General features: G+C 39.3%; 1 protein-coding gene across 2 annotated transcripts in view; it reads left to right on the forward strand.

Annotated features, from left to right (window-relative positions):
- Positions 1-21,268, forward strand: part of LOC146782638 (calpain-5-like) — a 142,412-nt gene that overhangs the window by 105,800 nt on the left and 15,344 nt on the right. For both annotated transcript variants that reach the window (XM_085640024.1, XM_085640025.1), the window contains exons 7-9: positions 11,942-12,019; positions 13,986-14,181; positions 20,201-20,323. In XM_085640024.1, coding sequence (XP_085496150.1) covers positions 11,942-12,019; positions 13,986-14,181; positions 20,201-20,323 — 397 coding nt within the window. The remainder of the gene's footprint in view (positions 1-11,941; positions 12,020-13,985; positions 14,182-20,200; positions 20,324-21,268) is intronic.

The raw sequence follows: 21,268 nt of genomic DNA on the forward strand, positions 1-21,268 counted from the left end.
AAAGTGGATTCATAATGTGTCAGTCTGTAAAAGTGTTTATCACTTGCCAAAAAAAAAGAGTAGTAAGTGTGCTTTCAAATTGGCAAAGAAATTTCGTTTTGTGACTAATGTGAAAACATGACTCTGTGTGCAAATAGGAATTACAGGCAGAGATTTATTGTGTATTGCTCTGGTGATTTCACAGTTGCATTAGATGGAAAGGGGGAGCCATTTTTTGGTGCAGAAGCAGACTCTTAGCACACACCCAGCTGCTTACCCTGTGAAATCATGCACAGTATTCACAAGCGAGTGGGGTTTGAGGTTTCAGTCTGTAATGCAAATACATTCAGCATCACTAAGGCTGGTTGCCCTTGCTGGAGTGTAGGCAGTCACCCAGGTTATACATGGTGCTGGTCTGAAAAAGCAGTTTGGACATGTGCTTTTTTAAGAATCTGAAAAGTGGATTCATAATGTGTCAGTCTGTAAAAGTGATTATCACTTGCCAAAAAAAAGAGTAGTAAGTGTGCTTTCAAATTGGCAAAGAAATTTCGTTTTGTGACTAATGTGAAAACATGACTCTGTGTGCAAATAGGAATTACAGGCAGAGATTTATTGCGTATTGCTTTGGTGATTTCACAGTTGCATTAGATGGAAAGGGGGAGCCATTTTTTGGTGCAGAAGCAGACTCTTAGCACACACCCAGCTGCTTACCCTGTGGAATCATGCACAGTATTCACAAGCGAGTGGGGTTTGAGGTTTCAGTCAGTAATGCTGGTTGCCCTTGCTTGAGTGTAGTCAGTCGTTTTCTGCCTAATTTCAAAGCATGACTCTGTGTGCACACAGGAATTGTTTTTAGATATTTAATTGGTGAAGGTGTTATTGTGATTTTCATTTATAGGAAAGGGGTTTATAGTATTTTAAGATTTCTAAAGAACATAAAAAATGTAGTAATATATTTAAATAAAATAAAGGATTTTTTTTTTAGTTTTTTTCAGGTATTGCTGAAGAGCAGTGAACAAAATTTAAGATGCCTACAAAATCCAGAGTAAAGAAAGACCAGAAAAAAAAACTATATTTGAAGACAACTGGAGGACCTAAGTTAGTTGGAGATGCTCATGTTGGGAAAAAGAAAAAATCTTCTGGTAAGCCGACAAAAATTTTTTTAAAGAACATATTCAAAAAAAGGAAAAATGTACAAAATGTCTGTACTGGAAAGAATGTTTTCAATAGAAAAGGACAGGAAAAAATTGAGAATTTAGTTAATGCAAATATACCTTCTGCAACTAAAAAGATTAACTTAAACAGAAAAACAGCGTTTAAAGAGATACGTAGAAAAATGTTTCAGAGAAGAGTGATGTCCAATTTGATAAAGGATGTGAAGAAATATAAGCAAAAGGCTAAGTTTTATAAGAGAAAAAAAGAAATTGAAGCCATTGCAGCAAAGGCATTAGAATTAAAAAGGAAACTATTCATTTTAATTTTGAATAGGATGCGTACATTAGATAAAATGGTTAATGTACTGAAATCACAAAGCAAAAGGAAAAGAGTAGTGAACAGAACAAACTTTTCTAAAGTGTTTTTAGGAAAATGGATGCATAGTTCAAGTAGTGAACCTTTTTTTAATGAAGAGAGCTATTTTCAAAGTAATAGTTTGCTGCATGCAGTTGACACCAGAGGTCGTGCTTACGAAGTGAAAAATGGTTGCATAATGGAGAAGGAGATAATGGTTCCAAGAGATGAGGTACAAGTGATGGCGGATGAGGCTATGGGGAGACGTCCTAAAGCCCCAGTGTACACTTGGAATTGTAGTAGTATTTGCACTGTGCGTCAGGAATCTATTGATAAATTTCGTGAGTTTCTAAGAGAATATAGTAAAAAAAGTGTAAAACAGAAGATTAAGGTGCTTCAAAGTCTAGATCCATGCAGAGTGAGAGAGAATACTGGTTTGCAGGGTCATTCTCTGGCTTGTCTATCTAGAAAAGTGTGTAATAGTGTTTTCCATCATTTTAGGATGCTGGCTGTTCATCATACTGAAATGAGAAAGTTTGTGAGACGGTTGTATTTTGCTAAAAGTCCAGCAATAAAGTTAGGTGAATTGAATAGGGCTCTGTTCCGTGGATCGGTATCAGATGTAGAGAAGGTTGTTGATGAAATTCAGTTTTGTTACTTTGGTCCTGAACAAAACAGTGCAGAAAAGGACACAGTAAATGAGGAAGAAGTGGAAGAGAATGTAGAACCCTCTGTAAGTAAGACATTTAATGATCACATAACAAAATTTGCAATAATCTCTAATGAAAGACCAAATATTACTTGTATTTGTTGCCGCATAACTCATTATAGAAAACAAACTAGGAATGTTGATCTCTACAGAAAGAGTGAAAATGAAGATAATTATAAGTGGAAGGATTTTGCCACATATATATTTCTTGAAAATTGTTTTGAATTGGGTGAAGATCAGCGTATTTGTAAATACTGTTACAACAAGTTAGAGGAAAATAGAATGCCGACCAGAGCTGTACATAATAATTTAGAATTGGATGCTATTCCTGCGGAACTTTCTGAATTAAATACATATGAGTCTATACTTATTCAATGTGTTCATCCGTTCCAGACCATAGTACGTATGGAGCCCAAAACTGGTAAATTACCTCCTTCAGATTTACTGAGAGGTTTAAAAGGTAGAGTGGTGTATTTGCCCTTGGATTTGAAAAAAAATATGGAAACTATTGATGCGGATACTTTGGAAACTGAACCATTAATTATTCTGGTTAATGGTGTACCTACAAAGAATAAGAAGATTTGGCAGGAGCTGGTAGATGTACGGAAAGTACAAAGAGCAAATTTGTATTTGAAAAGGAATAACAAATGGTATGAATCAATTTATATAGAAGAAGAAGAAGAAGAAGATTTACAAGAAGACACAAACACCAACTGGACAAATTGAAAAAGTGGACAAGTCAAAGGAAGAAGAAATTTATGAACATTTTAGCATACATCCTCTTCATTCAAAAGAAGTTATGGGAGACAATATTGATCTCTTTCAGATGAAGAAAGCAAAAGGAACTCCTGTGAGTGTATGGGAGGAGAGCTTGGAAGCTCGATGTTTTCCCCAGCTGTTTCCTAAAGGAAAAGGAGGACGATACGATGAACGTCCGGAACAGATTCCAGCTTCTGAGTATCGGACTACAAGACTATATGCTGAAGATCCCAGATTTCGACAAAGTATTCCTTATTTGTTCCATCTTTTATTTGAAAGCGACTTGTCTGCACTGTCTTATGCAGTAAATCACATTTTAAAAAGTGGAGTACATTTACAAAATGTGTCTGCTAAGGATTTTATGGAGAAAGTGCAGCACCGAGATGATCATTTGGAAACACAACTGATCAATCTGATGGCTTGTCAGCGTGGGACAAATGAATATTGGTACAGACGCCATGGTGAATTAAAATGCATGTTACGGAATTTAGGTACACCAACATGGTTCGTTACCCTAAGCTGTGCTGAGTACGCTTGGGATGATTTACTGGATTTTCTACGAGAGGCAAATTCAAACATTAAAAACATCGAATACAAGACAGCAGGAGAACTGTGCTCATTGGATCCGGTTAATGTTTGCAGATATTTCAATCATAGATTTGAGGCTATGATGTCGTTCATCTGCAATAAAAAAAATCCACCTCTAGGAGAAGTAGTGGATTTCTTTTGGAGAAAAGAGTACCAGGCAAGAGGTGCTCCTCATATTCATACGCTGTTGTGGATCAAGGATGCCCCAAAGTTTGGAACAGATGCTGATGAAGCAGTGTTATCTTACATTGAAGAATATGCAACATGTGCTATACCAAAAAACACAGAAGAGAAAAAGTTAAAGGAGCAAGTTTTACGTTTCCAAAGTCATCGGTGTGGAAAATACTGTCGACGGAAATACAAGAGCAAAGATAAATACTACACTAAATGTCGATTTGGATTTCCTAGACCTGTTCTTTCAAATGGAAGAGTAAACAGTTTTACGTCATCTGTGAGACATACTATCACAAGAAAATCACCTAAGAATACCTACAACCTTAAAAGAAAAGAAGAATCAAAAAATATAAATGACTACAACCCAGTCATTTTATCCATGTGGAATGCTAACATGGATATACAGTATGTAGCTGACAATTCCATTGCTGTTGCTCGATATGTAACGTCTTACATTACGAAATCAGAAAAAACAGAATTGAAGGAAATGTGGGAAGAGATTTCTCACGAGAAGACTGTCAGTAAGAAGCTGTACAGTTTCAGTTTGAAGATGTTATCGCATCGAGAAATTGGATCCTACGAATGTTCAGATAGGTTATCTTCTGCAAGTCTCTACTCGAAATCAAGAAGAAGAATTTGGGCAAGTTTAGGCCTTGCAGCAATGAGAAATCGGGTACTGAAATCTGTTGGAGAAATAGAATATTTGGCCGAGAATGACCCAGAAAGTACAGATATTTTGAAATCAAACATGTTGGACACATATTATCCCAAGAGAAGTCATCATCTGGAGAACATGTGTCTCTATGAAGTGCTGCAGAACTACATTTATTCACGGAAAGCCACAGAAGACCTCAACAATGGAAAATATAAAGTCATTGGTGAGGAAGGATGTTTGGTGAAGCAAACAAAAGGAAGTTTGATTAATCACAGGAAGCTGAGTTGCGACACTACTGACAAAAAGGAATTTTACTACTTGGCTCTTTTACAGCTGTTTAAACCATGGCGTACAGAGGATGAACTACTGGGAGAATTTCAAAGCTATGAAGATTCATTTAATGCTTGCAAAGACAGCATACAATGCAGTACATTCTCAACTTATCTGCAAATGTTAAATGAAGAAATTGAACAGGAAACTACAATTGCAGCAGAAATAGCTAGAGACAGTTCTCAGGACAGCCAAAGTTCAGGAACACTCAGTCAAGATCCCCTAGGACAACCAATCGTTGAAAATGAAGCATCAATAGCCATGAATGAAGTGGAAACGGCTATGAATCAAGCTCAAGAAGAATTTATAGACTTACAAAATTTGGAAAGACAACTGAACGAAGAGCAGCAACAAATTTATGAAGAGATCAGAAACAAAATTGATCACGGATTTCTACATGAAAAAAAAGAGTGCTCATGCACATCATTTCATCCAATCAGGATGTATGTAAGCGGACAAGCTGGAACTGGAAAAAGTTTCCTTATAAAAGTCATCAGAAGCTACCTACAGCAAAAAATGGATTCTACTTTGTCTTGTGTGGTTACTGCTCCAACTGGGTTAGCAGCATATAACATAAAAGGAATCACTTTACATCGTTTGCTAATGTTACCAGTGGAGCATGAGAACAAAATACAATACAACAAACTAACTGGAGAAGCATGCTTGGAAGTTTCAAGAGTATTGAAGAAGATGCAAGTTCTCATTATTGATGAGGTGAGCATGGTATCAAACTTAATGCTTGCCTTTGTGCATTTAAGAATGCAGCAAATTCTGAAGACAGACTATGACGTGTTATTTGGAGGAAAACATGTCATAGTTTTTGGGGATCTTCTACAGCTTACTCCAGTTAAAGGACAACCAGTGTTTAATACTGTGACACATGAAGACACAAAGAAGTCATTGGGAAGCATCGGTAATGCAAATATTTGGTCCTTCTTTGAGTACAAGGAACTTACTACCAATATGAGGCAAGCAAACGATGAAGAATATGGAAGTATTCTGAAAGATATCAGAATTGGACTACTCACTGAAGCTGGCACGAAAGCATTACAGAGTCGGCTGCTACATAATTTATTTCCAAAGGAAGAAATAGTTGCAGAGAAGATATACAAGAACATTGCAGAAAAGAAAAGTGTCATCTGCTTAATGCCAACTCTACGTGAATGCTCAATATTCAATGAGGAGCTTTTAAAATTGGAAAAGGAAGATATCAGGAAATTGGAAGCAGTGGACAAAATTGAGGATGGAAGAATTACTGTTACATTAACAGGCACACTGAAAAATAAATTGGATTCACTAGAGAAGAACATTTCCAAAACAGCTGGATTAGAAAAAAATCTATATGTTTGCATGAACTGTAGAGTATTTTTAAGGAGAAATTTGGATGTTGAAAAGGGTTTAGTTAATGGAGCTATGGGAAGAGTTGTGGGTTTTATTAATTATCAGAAAAAAGATGGAATTGAATGTTTAAAAATAAAATTTGATCAGATAGAAGAAGTTAAAGACATTTGTCGTTGTTCAGTTCGTTTCATGCTTGTGAAAGACTTATATGTACGTAGGAAGCAGTTTCCGTTTTCTCTAGCATATGCTGTAACTATTCACAAGTCTCAAGGATTGACTGTAGATTGTGCATTTGTGAACATTGGTTCAACTGTGTTCAAAGAAGGTATGGCATATGTTGCTTTGTCACGAGTGAAAACATTATCAGGTTTATTCATGATAGACTTTGATGACTCAAAAGTTAGTGCTGATGCAAACTGTGTAAAGGAGTATAATAGATTAAGAAGAACCTATGCCCCTCATTTAGGTCAGTATCCTGTGTTGGAGAAACGTGTAGTTTCTCGTAAAAGGAGAAATGAGAATATCTGTAATGAAGATGTAGAGAGGAGGAAAAAAAAGAGGAGTGATGTAATTGCAAGCAAAAAGAAAATGGAAAATGAAGAACAGGTTGTAGGATGTCATTTTGAAAATAGCTCTGGTGTCAACTGCTACGCTAATGTAGTGCTGAATGTTGCATTTTATCTGGATAGTGTGCAAGAGCAGATAATAGTAAATCAGGGAAAAAGATTCTGTTCTGAGTTGTCTCCTTTTTCAAAAGCTGAGTAATGATAAAACTCAAATAGAAAGTGCTACTGAAATTAGAAAACTTTTAGATGTATGTTCAGGACGAACACAGTTTTCTCAAAATGTACAGCAAGACGCACAGGAATTCTTGATGTATTTTCTTCAGGTACTGGAAGAAGAAGGGGTTCCCATTGAAAATTTATTTGGTCTCTCTTATAAATGGGAACATAGTTGTGAAAACTGTTATAATATATGTGGCTCTAATGTTGATTCTGAAAGGTTTATTTATTTAACATTGCCAGAAAGTAAAACAGTCACTTTTGCTAAATTAGTTAAAGATGCTAATCATAGCATGGAATGCAGTGAGTGTCAATCTGACATGTTTTCAACGTTAATTTTAAAGGAATACGGTCAGTATGTAATTTTAATGATGCAACGCTGTAAAGCTGATGGTTCAAAATTAGATACTTTAATAAAGAAGTTTACAGGACAGCAATTATCAATTTCAGGAAAAACTTTTGTAACAGTTGCAATAATTTTCCATGATGGACCTACTGTAACTTCTGGTCATTACACAGTTTATCTTAAATGTGAAAAAGGCTGGACACTGTGTAATGATTCCCAATTGATTTTTAAGCAACGTTTGCCTTTTGATTTAGCAAATTCCTATCTAATCTTCCTGAAACCTAAATTTTAGAGAGATTTGGCAACATCTGGACAAAACAATTTTACCATTTTATTGGATTACCATTGGAATTTACAAATAAAAAGATTTTACAAATTATCATTTGGCCTAATGGAAAGGTAACCAATTGTAATGTGGAATTTATCAATTTTTTAATGAAACTTTGGAAAACCAAAAATTTTGAAAAAATCGGTAACATCTGCACAATTTAAATTTTGGAATGTTATTGGATTGCCATTGGAAATTTATTCAAAAAAGATTTTTAAAATTACTATTTGGCCATGAGGAAAGGTAACCAATTCTATTGTGGACTTATTTAATTATTAATTAATCTTTCGGAAACCAAAATGTTACAGAGAATCGGTGAGATCTGTACAATTTAAACTTTAGATTTTTATTGGATTACCATTGGAAATTTAATCAAAAAAGAATTTTAAAATTACTATTTGGCCTAAAGGAAATGGAACCAGATGTATTGTGGAGTTATTTGAGATATATTTTTGTGATTATACTTCTGAAACAAAAATGTCAGACGGTATTTTAAAGAAATAAGTTTTGATATTTGTTGATTTTTTTTTAGAATATTATGCATTTCTATAATGTTATGTTTAAGTTAAAAGAGATCCTGGGCTTTTTTTATACAATCTTTGAGATTGTTATTTTTTTTTTGCCCGCTGTTAAATGATGAATGCAATTGCTTTCACAATTTATAGTGAAATGCAATATATTCTGAAAACAGCAAAAAAAAAGGCAAAAAATTGTTTTTGAAAAATATGTAAATGTGTACTGTATTATAAAATGTTTTTTTAAATATTAATACTTTTTTCTTTTTTTTCAGATTGAGATAGAAAATTTTCGAAAACTAGAACCATTTTTAAAGCAATTAAAAAAAAAAATTAAATGATTAAATATTGTTTTGAGTGGATATGGTAAGTCTAAAATTTCATGGTCCCTTTTTTCCACTTCTCCACAATCACATTTTCAGTTTTTCATTGTAGTCTCTCAAGGACCTTGAAATGTGATAATTGATTTTTAGTGTTTTTTAAAAAAAAAAAAAATTACGCGTACCGTACGCGTACGGTAAAAAAAAAAAAAAAAAAAAAGTTTTAAAAAATATATAAAAAAAAGTTGAAAGGTAAGGTTGGCTCTTAAAAGAGCCGTTGTGTTCATGCAGGGACAGAGGAAAGAAAGAATGGGAATATTAGACGGTACGACAAATGTGCTGATCTATTTTATTGTTCACTAGGGAAATACTGGTCTCCCTATAACAAATTAGATCATGACAAGTGGCGCACCGTATTTCAACCCTCAGAAACCGAGGGTTTATTTCCTGAGGATGAGAAAAAGGAGATGCTCCCCCCACAGATGAAGGGCTCACCTGACCTGCCGAAGATGGACTCGGCCCTGCAGATGATGGTCCAGGCTGAGCTGCTGTGGATGTGCTTGGTTGACTTACTGAAGGGTTACCTTCAGTATGTCGAGCATGTATAATTCTGTGTACATCCTTAAGGTGTCTCAACATGGTGTGATTCCCGAAGGAATACTTCCTGTTGGGATTCCCTCTTGAAAGTACACGCTTACACAGCTTACAAGTCACTAAGGGTGCATTTACCTTTTGCTGGCCCTCTGGAAAAGAAAAATACTCCCATAAGAAAGAGGTCTTTTATTTCCTCGTTCTCTGCCTCAAGGTAGTGCTGCTAGCCTCACTCTCAGAAGGGCTCTGCTGTTCTGCCATCGTATCACAAAGACAACCCAGCTCCTTCTCCTAAGGGATCACAAGCAGAAATGAGGGGAATGGGTGTGGTGTAGGAGAGTTCTAGAACTGAAAGTTGTAAAAACCAATCAAAAGTCTTGTTTCTTGATCACATGACCAACCGTACGCTTACGGTACGCTTACGGTGCGCTTACGGAAAATTACGCATGCGCGTAAAAAAGACACGCGCACGCGCGCATGCGCACAACAGGCACGCCCCTTCACTTCCACGTAACGTGCGCGTGCAGCGTACGCGTTACGCGCTGTGCGCGCGTGACGTGCGTCTACGCAAATTGCGTAAATAAACGCAAACAGCGTAGAAATCTGACGTAATTAAAGCAAGACGTGCGCTTACCGTACGCGCACGTAAAAAAAAAAAAAAAAAGGAAAAACAAAAAAAAAAAGTTATACTAATAAATCTTACCTGTTTATTTTATAAAAATGGTAAAAAAAAAACATATTGTAGAATTTTTAAAATTTAACCATAGTCTTTAAAAAAGGATAGAAAATTAAAATAAAAATATGTAAAAAAAAAAAAAAAAATTAGCATTTAAAAAACCTTGCAAATTCACTGAAAAAACCATGGGTTTCACTCACGTTATAGTTAGGAATTAGCATTTAAAAAACCTTGCAAATTCACTGAAAAAACCATGGGTTTCACACACGTTATAGTTAGGAATTAGCATTTAAAAAACCTTAGAAATTCAATGAATACACAGTCAGTTACACAAAATTTTTTTTTTTAAAAAAGCATCCATTTAGACACTTATATACCCATTTATTCTTCCTTTGACCTTGAGATATACATAAATATAAAAAATATTTAATTTTCAGAAAAACACACAATCACTGGAGGATGTCATCAGTGATGTCATCAGTGATGTCATTTGAGATGTCATCAGTGATGTCATGAGTGATGTCAGTGACCATGTCATGAGTGATGTAATATGTGACGTCATCAGTAGTGCATTGCGGGCGCGCGAGTTATAGTTAGCTGAACTAACTATAACGGGGGAATTTCAATGGTTTTTTACGAGTGAAATGTCCAGCTAACTATAACATGTGTGAAACCTTTGGTTTTTTCATTGAATATATATATGTTTGTGTTAACACCCATGTTTCATTCCCAGAGAGTGGAGAAGCCTAGCATCAGTACATTTTCTTGTTTAATTTTGGTTGTACGTGTGAATCTTTTCCCCATGGAGGGAAGGGGACGTAAGCTCAACTAAAGCGAAGACTCAGCAGGTGTGAGAAGGAAGCCAACCTGGAATCAAGGAGTTTGGAACATGGAGTTTATGGCTCATTCTATCTAGTGGAGGCACATAGCTCAAAAGTACCCACTGCAGTGCAAAATTGTTGGTGCCATTTAAACCCCCTGAAAAAAGATAGGTGATGCTTGACAGGTGTTCGTTAATATTGTCCACTTGCATTTGCTTTGCGTCCTTTACACTTTCGATACCTCATCGTATGAGTGTCTTAAAACTGCCTCACAATCCCTTCCTTCTGGCATCCCATTTATATGTGTGAGATGGTCCTCCTAAGATGGTTCAGAAAGCGGCTGAGACAGTTGCACATCAACTTATAGACCTATTTAATCTAGCTCTTGAAACTGGACTGTTTCCAAAAATCTGGAAAAAGACCTCTATTTTACCCCTGTTAAAAAAACCTAATTTAGACAGATCAGATCCAAGTAACTATCGTCCGATTTCCCGCCTGCCCCTACCGGCAAACTTCTTGAAAAGTATATGAAAAGTCTATGAACCAAGAACTAACTACTTTTATTAATGCCAATCATATTCTTCACTTCACGCAGTACGGTTTCCGGAGTGAGCACAGTACGGAGCTTGCCCTGATGACTGCGTCAGAAGAAATTTGACGCTCAGTAGAAAATGGAGGTAATGCTGCCTTGATCATTTTGGATCTTTCGGTGGCATTCAATACCTTAGGTGGATCAAGAAGTGGTATGCAGTTCCTAAAGGGGATAGGAGGGACAAAGGAAAGGGCGGAGGGAGGGGGGTTGAGATGGAGGGAAACCAGGTGGGAGAAGAATCAAAGGGGGGAGAGCTCCAATAATGAGCAAGGGCCCTCACACACCCCGAGAGGTGTCATGCTTCATCATAGGGCAGCTCCTCATTGGGCTGGCACTGCAATGCCCAACGGGTCCCTCAGGGGGGCTCTTTGCCAGAGGTCTTTAGATTAGCACGCCAGGAGGCCCTACCAAACTCTTTTAAGACTTTGGTAAAAACAAGAGGATCTGAGTAAAACCTCACAGTTGGCTGGGATGACATTGTTTTAAGCTTCCAGCCATGCCTAAAAACATTTAATAAAAAAAATCCCTGCTGTAACAATACAGAGCACTAGTATCTGAAGATCTTTCTAAATTCCAAAGATGTTTAGGGTTTCTTTAAAATGGTGGTCTGTGGCATTGCTTGAAATGGAAGTGCTGGTACTCCATATCTGAGAGTACCTGTTTGTTGCTGAGAAGTGCAGGTACTCTCCATGAAAAGTATTGCACCTCTGCTGAAGAGTGCTGCTACTCCCCCTCTCAAGTTGAAGAAGTGAAGACACCCCGTACCGGACAGCGCCTGCTCATTTGAAGCACTGGTCTGTGGGACACAAAGAAAAACGCCACTGTTGGCCATTGTTGCACAATCCACTGCTCATTATCTTTGTAAAGCCTGAGAAGTTCTTTGACCTAAAGTGATGTCAGTAATACTTGAACCCTATGCTCCACAGGTCTGAAGAATGGAAGCAGGTGGGCCGAGGAGAGAGAGAGAAGATGGGCGTCACTGTACGAGATGACGGGGAGTTTTGGTAAACGCCTTGCTGGAGGTGATGGTGGGGTCTTAATCATTAAATTACTGTATTATACATTTACAAAAGGAGTGATTATGCATGCTTTATTCTGTCTCTCAACAATGTTGAATTCCTTAGTGAGGAGGATGGTGGCCTTGCAGGTGTCATGATTGTGTGCGTGCTGTGGTTGTGGTGTTCCATGGTTGCATTGGTGATTTGATAGTGCTAGTGCCATAGTTGGCATAGTGTCCTAGGTTGTGTGGTTCTGTAGCTGTGGTACGTTGATTGTGCTTTATCAGTGGCAGTATTATATGTCGGGGATGTGTAGGGTAGTCAGGGTGGTAGTTTTGTGACAGTGGTGGCGCCATGCTTGCGATGATGGGATACATCGATAGTGGGTCCTTTGTAGTCATATTCTGGTGTTCCCTTGGCTACAGGAGCATCTTAATGATGGTGTGATCATCATAACCTTATCATGGTTATAGCAGGACAATGGCTTATGATGCTGATAAGCCATTTGTAGTCCATCTTCAGTGCCTATGAACTTAAAAGTTGAACAACTGACCACATCACATGGTGCATATGATTAAGACAAAGGAGTGTTGAAACGCGTTATGCAGCAAACCTTCTTATTAAAGAGAGATGTGATGCTACTTACTGGCTGGTGGGCTTGTTTTGTCCCCATATGCGGGGGTTTCTTCGTTTGGAATATACATTCCAAACGAAGAAACCCCCACATCCGCATGTGTATATGTATGTATGTAGATATATTAAAGAACTCAATTTTTACTACTCCTTGATGCTAGCCATCCCTAAACTCTAAAAACCTCTTATTACCACTGGAACGCTACCCAAAAAACTAACAGCCCTTAATCCTACTCTTCCATGATCCTGCAAAAAACTCTTACTTCCATTCAACACTGCCCTTTCCTGATCCCTAAAAGACCCATACTATCCCTTAATACTACCCTTACATGATACCTAAAAACATAGTTCCTATTGATACCCTTCCCTGAACCTTAAAAAAACCTTACTATCTCTTAATACTATCCTTCACTGAACCTTAACAACATGCGCACCCCTAATTGCACCAATCTCTAAACCCTCTTACTACCCCTAAACACCACCCTTCCCTGAGCCCTACCCATACATCCCACCCATCCAAGCTCTAAAGACTCCTTACTACCCCTAAATATCACCCATCCCTGAATCCAAAAAATTCCTTAGTATACGCCTAAACTCTACCCGTCTCTGAACCCTAAAAACCTACCCCCACCTCTACCTTTATAAATGCAATGCGTTTTGACTTACCTCATACTACATTACCTTGAAGTGGTAAACGCATTGTAAATTTCATCACTGTCTTATATTTTTAGCAGATGCATGGCAATGTGTAGGTCCATTGTGCCTTGGTGGGATGGTTTTAATTATTTGATGGTTTTATTGCTGGACAGCTGTGATGGTTTACTTGTTGTGACAGGGATATGGTGCACTAATAAACTTGAAATAGTGATAACAGGTTGTGGTGATGTCATCGCGTGGCGCTACAGTGGTGGTTATAGGTTGTTTTGTGATGTAGTTTTGGACAGCGACTGATGGATTCAAAGCTTTTTCACCAGACCTCCTGTATATTATAGTAATCCTTTGAATTGTGTGAGTGTTGAACATAGCATCGCTTTTGAAAATGGCAGTACATGCACAGAGAGCACTGCTGATTGTAACTGAATGGCTGTGCTCTGGAGTGTAATTTAGGTGTTGCAATGTGTACAGTTGTTCAGTAGGTGATTGCCATTTTAAAGCTGGCACAGTCTGGTGGTGGTGTGGGCTTCAGGGCTATGGATGGTGGTCCATACGAGGCGGTCGTCTGCGAGTTGGATGTCAAGCTCTTAAAGCATCTCTACTTTTCTTGACAACTGTCAACAAGTACTACAACCCCTTAGATGCCCACATACACAGGCCTCTCTCTTCATTGGCTGTCTAACAGGATGAGCTTTGATGACTTCTGCCAGTACTTCACTGATCTGGTTGTCTGCCGAAGGATTAACACAAACCTCCTCAGTATCCACAAGACCTGGGCGGAGGCCATGCTCTTTGGAGAGTGGATTGTAAATGAGAACCCCCTGAGGAATCGAAGCGGCGGGTGCAGCAACAACCGAGCAACCTTCTTGCAGAACCCGCAGGTCAGTACTTGGTTTGTGTGCGGTTAATGCCCACTCATGTGCAGGTCTGACAATGGGTGGATCCTTCAATGCACAAACTTATTCATCTTGTGTAGAGCTCATTCATGTCAACTTCAACAGCATTAGAAAGGGGAGCGCTGTTCTGGATCCCTGTTCACAATAAAAGCGTGAGACTAGAGACGAAGAGCTTAGTAGGTTATGCCTTGATGTATTTTTCAGAAATTGGCAGATTAGACCTATTTGTGTGCACAAGTTGTAGGGGATAGGAGATGTTTGCAATGCAGGGATCGACAATCATGCCGCAGAAAGGGATTCCTTTAGACAGTTCTGTATGCTCCCTCCTTTGAATGAGTAAAAACCTCAGTGGGGTGTGGAGATAGATTTGGCTATTGAAGTTGCCCTTTACCTTGTAGTTTAGGATTTGAATCTTATTTCTGACTTGCAATGCATGCTGACTAGTAAATGAACATCACTTCCTCTAGAGGGCCAGTGTGCTGCTTCTGAAGCATAAGTGTGTTTTCACGTAGACAGGGAAGAACCCCGTACTCATTAACCCTGTGTCACAAATAGTATGTCTAATTTGGCATTAATCATGACATCTATCATAAGGTCTTTGATATAAAAACATATTGCACACCTACAGTGTGATGCATCCTTCTGAGCTCTACATTGACATAATGAAAACACATTTCACCAGCCTGTTGTCATGAGACTAATACTGTGATAAAGCAAGCTTTCATTGCTTACATAATTAATTAGATGACGTCATCCTCCAATGCCAGGACATCCTAGGAGCACCTCTCCACAAAGAAACCTATGCTTGTTTAACCAGAGTTCAGGCACTACTTTTGTCTTTACAGAAACATGTCCCAATGTAGGAGACTTGCATGGCTGCCACGTGGCCCACACCATAGCCCTTCTGTACATCTTCTGTCTGAGTGCCAGCTTCAAAATAGATGTTTCTTTCGACCCAGGTATTCTTTGCGTAATGTTTGCCTGAAACCTGGATTGAGTCAATATAGTCGATGCCTAGCACTGTTATAGTTTCTGAGTAGATGAGGATAGAAAGACGTGAACTTTAGATAGAGGGCAAAGTCTCCAGAATTTAAATTTTCATAGATAAACATGAAATAATGAATACCCATAATCAATCTATGAAGCCAGCACAGTGGCTGAGAATCCAGGTACAGTGATGGAATATAGCATTAATGCAACAATACATACCAACATTTACAATAGTGTTTTGTAGCAATCCACCTTATTGGAAAGTTTGCCCTGCAGCTAAGGACTTTTTGGGGCACTGACCTCCACTTCACACAGTATCCTCTGCTTGCCATCATTTAGAGCTGAATTCTGTGAAGAAAGTGACCACAACGCCCTCATATTTAATATGATGTGCACAAATATGATCTCTGTAGAGCACTTCTGAAGGTCTAACAACTCTATATGGAGTCATCAACCAGATCATTTGTTTGTTTAAATGCTTTAAACAGGCATCTGGGTGAGAATGCTTGCTGTTGATTTTAAATCTAATGTTAGTGAATATGAAGCTTTACTTTCTTACCCACAATTGCAATGGTTTTTATTTTGCAAAATGTCACACATTAAATTGCATTTAACAGAACATGGTTTAATCGTGAAATCTACAATAAGCATTGTTGTATTAGAAGGAGGAGTCCGCCTCTTAAATATGCTCTTGAGGAATTGTATGGCGAGCGACAGAGGTAATGCCAGCAACTTAAAAGATACATAGGAGAAGAAAAACTTAAAAAAAGAAAGAACTGGATCCCTATAACAGCTGCACATGAGAAGAATGAATACAAAATCTTCTGGCATTTACTTGTGAAAGGTATTACTCCTGTCTGGGGTGTAAGGTAAACTGCATATGTGACCTTTGATAAGTAACAGCAATATATGGAGCACTTATGGAAGAGTGACTATTCTGTCATTCTGAATTCTGTGGCCACTCTTGATTTAGGGACCCCTTTTTCGAAATACAGAGTTAGTGGCCCCACTTCCAGTAGTGAAGTGTCAAGGCACCCAGATGGTTTGCCAAGCAACTCTTTAAAGGCCTAGCAAAAAGATTGGTCCCAAATGTTACACTTTGTATTGCAAAATGCACTTGAACGTTGTCTGATCATCATGACTTGTGGATAGCTATATTGGTCCTATTAGTGTATATATTCAGCAAGCATTGGCAAAGCCAGTAGGTTTGACATTAGCTGCCTGCATTTTAGCTTTGTTAAAGCCAGTTTTTGCTATGTTCCTTTTTTAATTGTATTGTTGAATGAGGTGCTAGGCACTCGCCAAAATAGAAAAATGGTCAAAACCAAAATTATATTTGGTCTCCAAAAGAGAACATTGCCACAGTAGTCCCTGGCACTGAAGGGTACTACTTTGTGTGCAGATGGGCTCCCTGTGAAACAGCAGAATGTCATCACTCACATTGAAGTTAGTCAGTGCCTGAATTGGGCTCACCCTTTGCCCCATTCCTTATGTTGTAGTGGGCAGAAGAAAATGCAAATGACACAACAGACCAATACATGAAGATGGATGACTGAAAACCCCTATAAGGTTATTGTATATATGGAATTTTTGTGACATCAAAAGGTCCTGGCTAACCCCAGGCCTAAATAAAAAAAAAAATCTTTTAGATCCTAGTGGCTGCAGGATACTAGCAATGGTTAATCTCCCACCAAAAATGTTCTCAAGAATTCCACCTGGGCCCATGTTGCATATAGGGCACAGATTACGAATAGGACACACTGTCCTTGTTTGCTCACAGCACCTCTTTGAACAGGTACACCCGGTGCAAACAGGGACAGTGCGCCCAATTACAATGAATATGCTGTCCTCAGGGCAGTAGCTAACTTGCGCTGAACTAGAGGCAGAGCATTCTGTGAAATACGGAGCGACTGCTTCAAAGCTGCTCCATTTTTCTCTGTGCAGTGACAACCCAACTGCATTTTAAAAAGGGGTCACAGATCTTCCAGCAGGCAAATGCAGTGAGTGACTTTCCCTGCCTGCAGGGGATTGTTTTAGGGATCCGTTGGAACCCCTCTTTACCCATCAAGAGGGCTGCCCTCACGGGATGCACTGACAGTGTAACACCTTTTTTGTGGCGCACTGTCGCTGTCCTGAGGGCATGTTTGCTTCTGCACCCGTGTCGGTAATACAGCACAGACTCAGAGGCAAATTGATTCCATCATGTGCATGTGGCCACACCCACGTGCACATGAAAGGACGCCCTCTCTGGATACTACATGTGCGTTAGTACTAGCAGTAGTGCATAACGAGGCTGCACAAGCATCTCCAGCCCCTTCTGTACTACCATGGTGAACAAAGGGGGAAAACGCACCCCTTGGGGCCCCAAGGCACTATGTGTAAAAGGCCCCATATGAATTAAATCATAGGATATCTGTGGGTGAAGTGTTGCACCCAACTCAGGTCAGTTTCCTTAAAGAGATGTCCACTCATCTTCCCCGCCTGATGTGTTGGCGCTAACGCTCATAGCAAGTACGTCTCTTGCCTTAGGTGTGGCACCTGTGCACTGTGTTTACGTTGTCTTCTCCAAAGCCTTCATGACCATCCATTGCCCTCTGTTATTGGGAGAAAATGCTGAGATTTGGATTTCTGCAGCCCTTTGGTAATAACTTAGATTATCTTCATACTAGCATGAGCTATCTGGGACAACAAGTTTTAGCACCCATATTTTTTATATATTCATGAGTGATGTGGAACCTCTTTTAACAGCTGTGAACCCGCATTTCCCTTCCAAAGGGCCTCCTAACATTAGGTAAATGTTTTTTTAAGTCATCAAAACATAAATTGGATTGCTGTAGTCGCTAAATATGCTGAAATGCCTCAATGAATGGATAAAAGGTCAATCTGACTATAGTTTTGGGTTCCACTCACCTTCTGGTTTCTTTTTATTACTATTTACTACACTTGTGGTGAAGCAAGTCTATGGATCTCTTGACCGCAAGCATATATGGGGTAAAGCAATGATGGCTAAATTAAAAGTCGATCTTGCTAGCTTTCATCATAAGTTCAGGGTCTCTTCTGTGCACTCTGATCTGTGCATATGAGAGGAAAGGTATTCTGATATGACCTAGGGGCAGCTTTATCTGAACTTGCCTCAAGCCACTGTGGACAAAATGGAAGCTGAGGTATAGAGCAAATGACTTCTGGTTCGGTCATCAACTGCTATAGAGTTCATCAGACGAGAGTTTTTATGGGTTACACCTGGTCAATTACTTTGACCTTGTCTCTGTGGTGGGTGCTTAAATGAAGTACAGTAGCATGGAACACTTTGTCTGCAAGGCTGTGGATGAGTTGGATTCAAGAGCCAGTGAGAAGCATAAACACTTCACTTATTTCCACTTTAAATGGCTTTAGGGTTTAAATATATTGACCACTTTTCAAAGCAAATCAGTAAGTATTGATCAGATTAAAGCAAGACTAAGGTACACTGTGCACCACATGACTCTCACAGCAACTCCTGATCTCCTGGGGAGAAGAAGCTTGTTTAATTCTTTTTACTCCTAATTTACAGGCCAACCCTTTATGAGAAATTTTGATCAATTGAGTTATCCAAATAAGCTTCTGAAATAAGTGTGATTGAGTAGTTCATTTCCCATTCTATGATATGACTGGTGCTCAGGAGAAGAAAATAACTGGCAAAAGATTATATAGATTGTGTTGTCCTAGCACCTAAACATATGGACATATTCTGATGATCCGACCACAGTATTGAGCAGATGTTGAAATAATGCTGAGCACATCGCCTATTGCGATTAAGGCCAGAACTATACGATAAGCATTTATATCTATTAGGCAATGTCTTGATTGAGTTTTCATATGAGTTGGTTGGGGTTTTTGCTAAGCTTTATTGTAATGTTACAGGTTTTGGACGGTTAGATTGTTCTATAAGGTCAAGCAGTGGTGTGGAACCTCCTAAGTATGGTCCGTCTCATATCCCTCTTTCCAAGGTGTTCTTGACCCTGTTTTCTAATGTTAATTTTAGCAGGTGAAGCTATAAATGACTCCGTGCTGGAGAAGAAAAGTTACTTAACTGCAACCACAGTTCTCCAGCGCTGTTCACTTTAATAGATTCAAATACAGCCCTTACCCTCCCTGGAAGAGGTATTTTCCTTATTTCTACCTTTGTGCAATGAGAATCTTACGGCATGGTGGTCAGTGCTTAATTTTAGCTGGTGGGGGCCACCAGCACTTATGATTGGGGACCAGCACTTATTTTCCTGCATTAAATATTTCCTGATTGCAATAGAGATCAGATCAGAAAGATGGAGGAAGAGAGACTGAAAACCATCGCAAAGAGACTAAGCAGGAGCCTGTAATAGTAAAATAAAGGATCAAGGAATTTCTGGTAGCGGATTAAGGAGGCCTGAGGTGGATTCCAGACTACCAGCCTTGGTATGAGGCACACCGACCTTTAATTGCACCAGCCGCAGGCTTCTGAGCAGACCTTCAGGCACCGGCACTCAATCTTTTACAAATTCAGCACTGATGGTGGTCCATCAGGGAGTGGGATTTTACCATTACTGCTTCAATGCAACAGAGTACTGGGAGTCCTAGCCTGATAACAGGGAATAATTTAAGCTTGTAAATGCATGGAAGATGCCAAGCCTAGGGAATATGTGTTAAAGGTAAGAGACATTTTTTATTTTGTGTATAGTAGCTCCCTTTGGCTGTGTCCCGCTGGCAGTATCCACTTTCAATCCTTGGTTAGGCTAGGGTTAAAGACTGTGGTGGGTGAGAAATTACTGAATTTGTGGGAATGTGTATGGAGAATAGGCTGCACTCACTATCCACACCCTTTGCAAGTTAATAGAAATTTGCTGGTCTAATCTCTGCATTAGGCGTTACCCCAATACCAGCCTAACTTTGGAACAGCAAGCATTTGCAGAGTTGAGTGACCTATCACTTCTCTCTTTGAGATATACAGGCAGGGCTAGATTCTGTAAAACTCAGAAGAACTCTTCTCTCTTTTTCTCAGTTTGCTTTTGACATCTCCCTGGAGCACGACTCTGCACTGATCTGCCTCCAGCAAGACGACAAGAGAGCCCAACGCAAGTCTGGATCAGGGGGAAACCTGGCCATGGGCTTTGATCTTTTCCAAGTAAGTGTTGGTAAATGGATGTGAGTATCTGTGATGGACATGGAGCAGATTTGTTAGGAAAATATTGACATTTTTCTATGGTTTATGTGCTTCATCCAGTACAAAATGTCACTCATAAACAACACAAGCCAGTGAGCAGTAATGATTCTTCCTTTGCTGGTCTCATAAACTCCTTCTTAGGTGTTCCTAAATGTTGGTAATTATGAGTTGGGAGCTGTGGTTCTCCAGGTATCAGAGTTGGGAATTCTGAAATTGGAAGATGCTCTCTGGCCACCAGAAATCTGACTGGGTAGAGGCATTCCCGGACTGACGTTTCCTGGATGTGCTTGGATCAATTTTGCCTGAGAACGCTTCTGGGGTTTTCCCAGATGGAGATTCTTGCATGAGGCACTGTCACACCAACAATACTTTCCTGATATACGCAGACCTCGATCTGAACAGCTCCAGGGGGACCTTTTGCAACACTCCCTTGGTGCAATAGAAGCTTTCACATATACCTTGACAGCTCCCGTGTCTTATCCTGCAGGAAACACAGGAGCCGATGGCTGCTGTGCTAGTTTAGATGCCCTCTGGCATTACAGCTTTAGACCGGAGAAGACATACGTATCACCAATGCGTAGGCTGGATTATCATCAAAGCCCTTTGTTGAGGACATTCCTGGCCCTCTGGTTTCAATGCCTGCCAATCTCCAGGTTAGTCTTTGCTGACACACCCATCTCCACCAAGGGTTCCTTGAGTTATCGAGAGCTTTACAAAGGCTGACGGGGCCAGTTGATCTTAGTTCAGAAGAAGAATAGGACTTCACTTAGGCATGGCTTGCTTGGAAGCCATAGGTTTTTTTGGGGAAAGCAGGTAAAGTGACTTGGCTTAAATGTGAGTTGAGCCTAACTATTGTTCATGCAGGGCTGTCACAGCCTTTGGGGCACGGATACAGACGCACACACA

This window comes from Triturus cristatus, chromosome 12, assembly GCF_964204655.1.
Source record: "Triturus cristatus chromosome 12, aTriCri1.1, whole genome shotgun sequence".
NCBI lineage: Eukaryota > Metazoa > Chordata > Amphibia > Caudata > Salamandridae > Triturus > Triturus cristatus.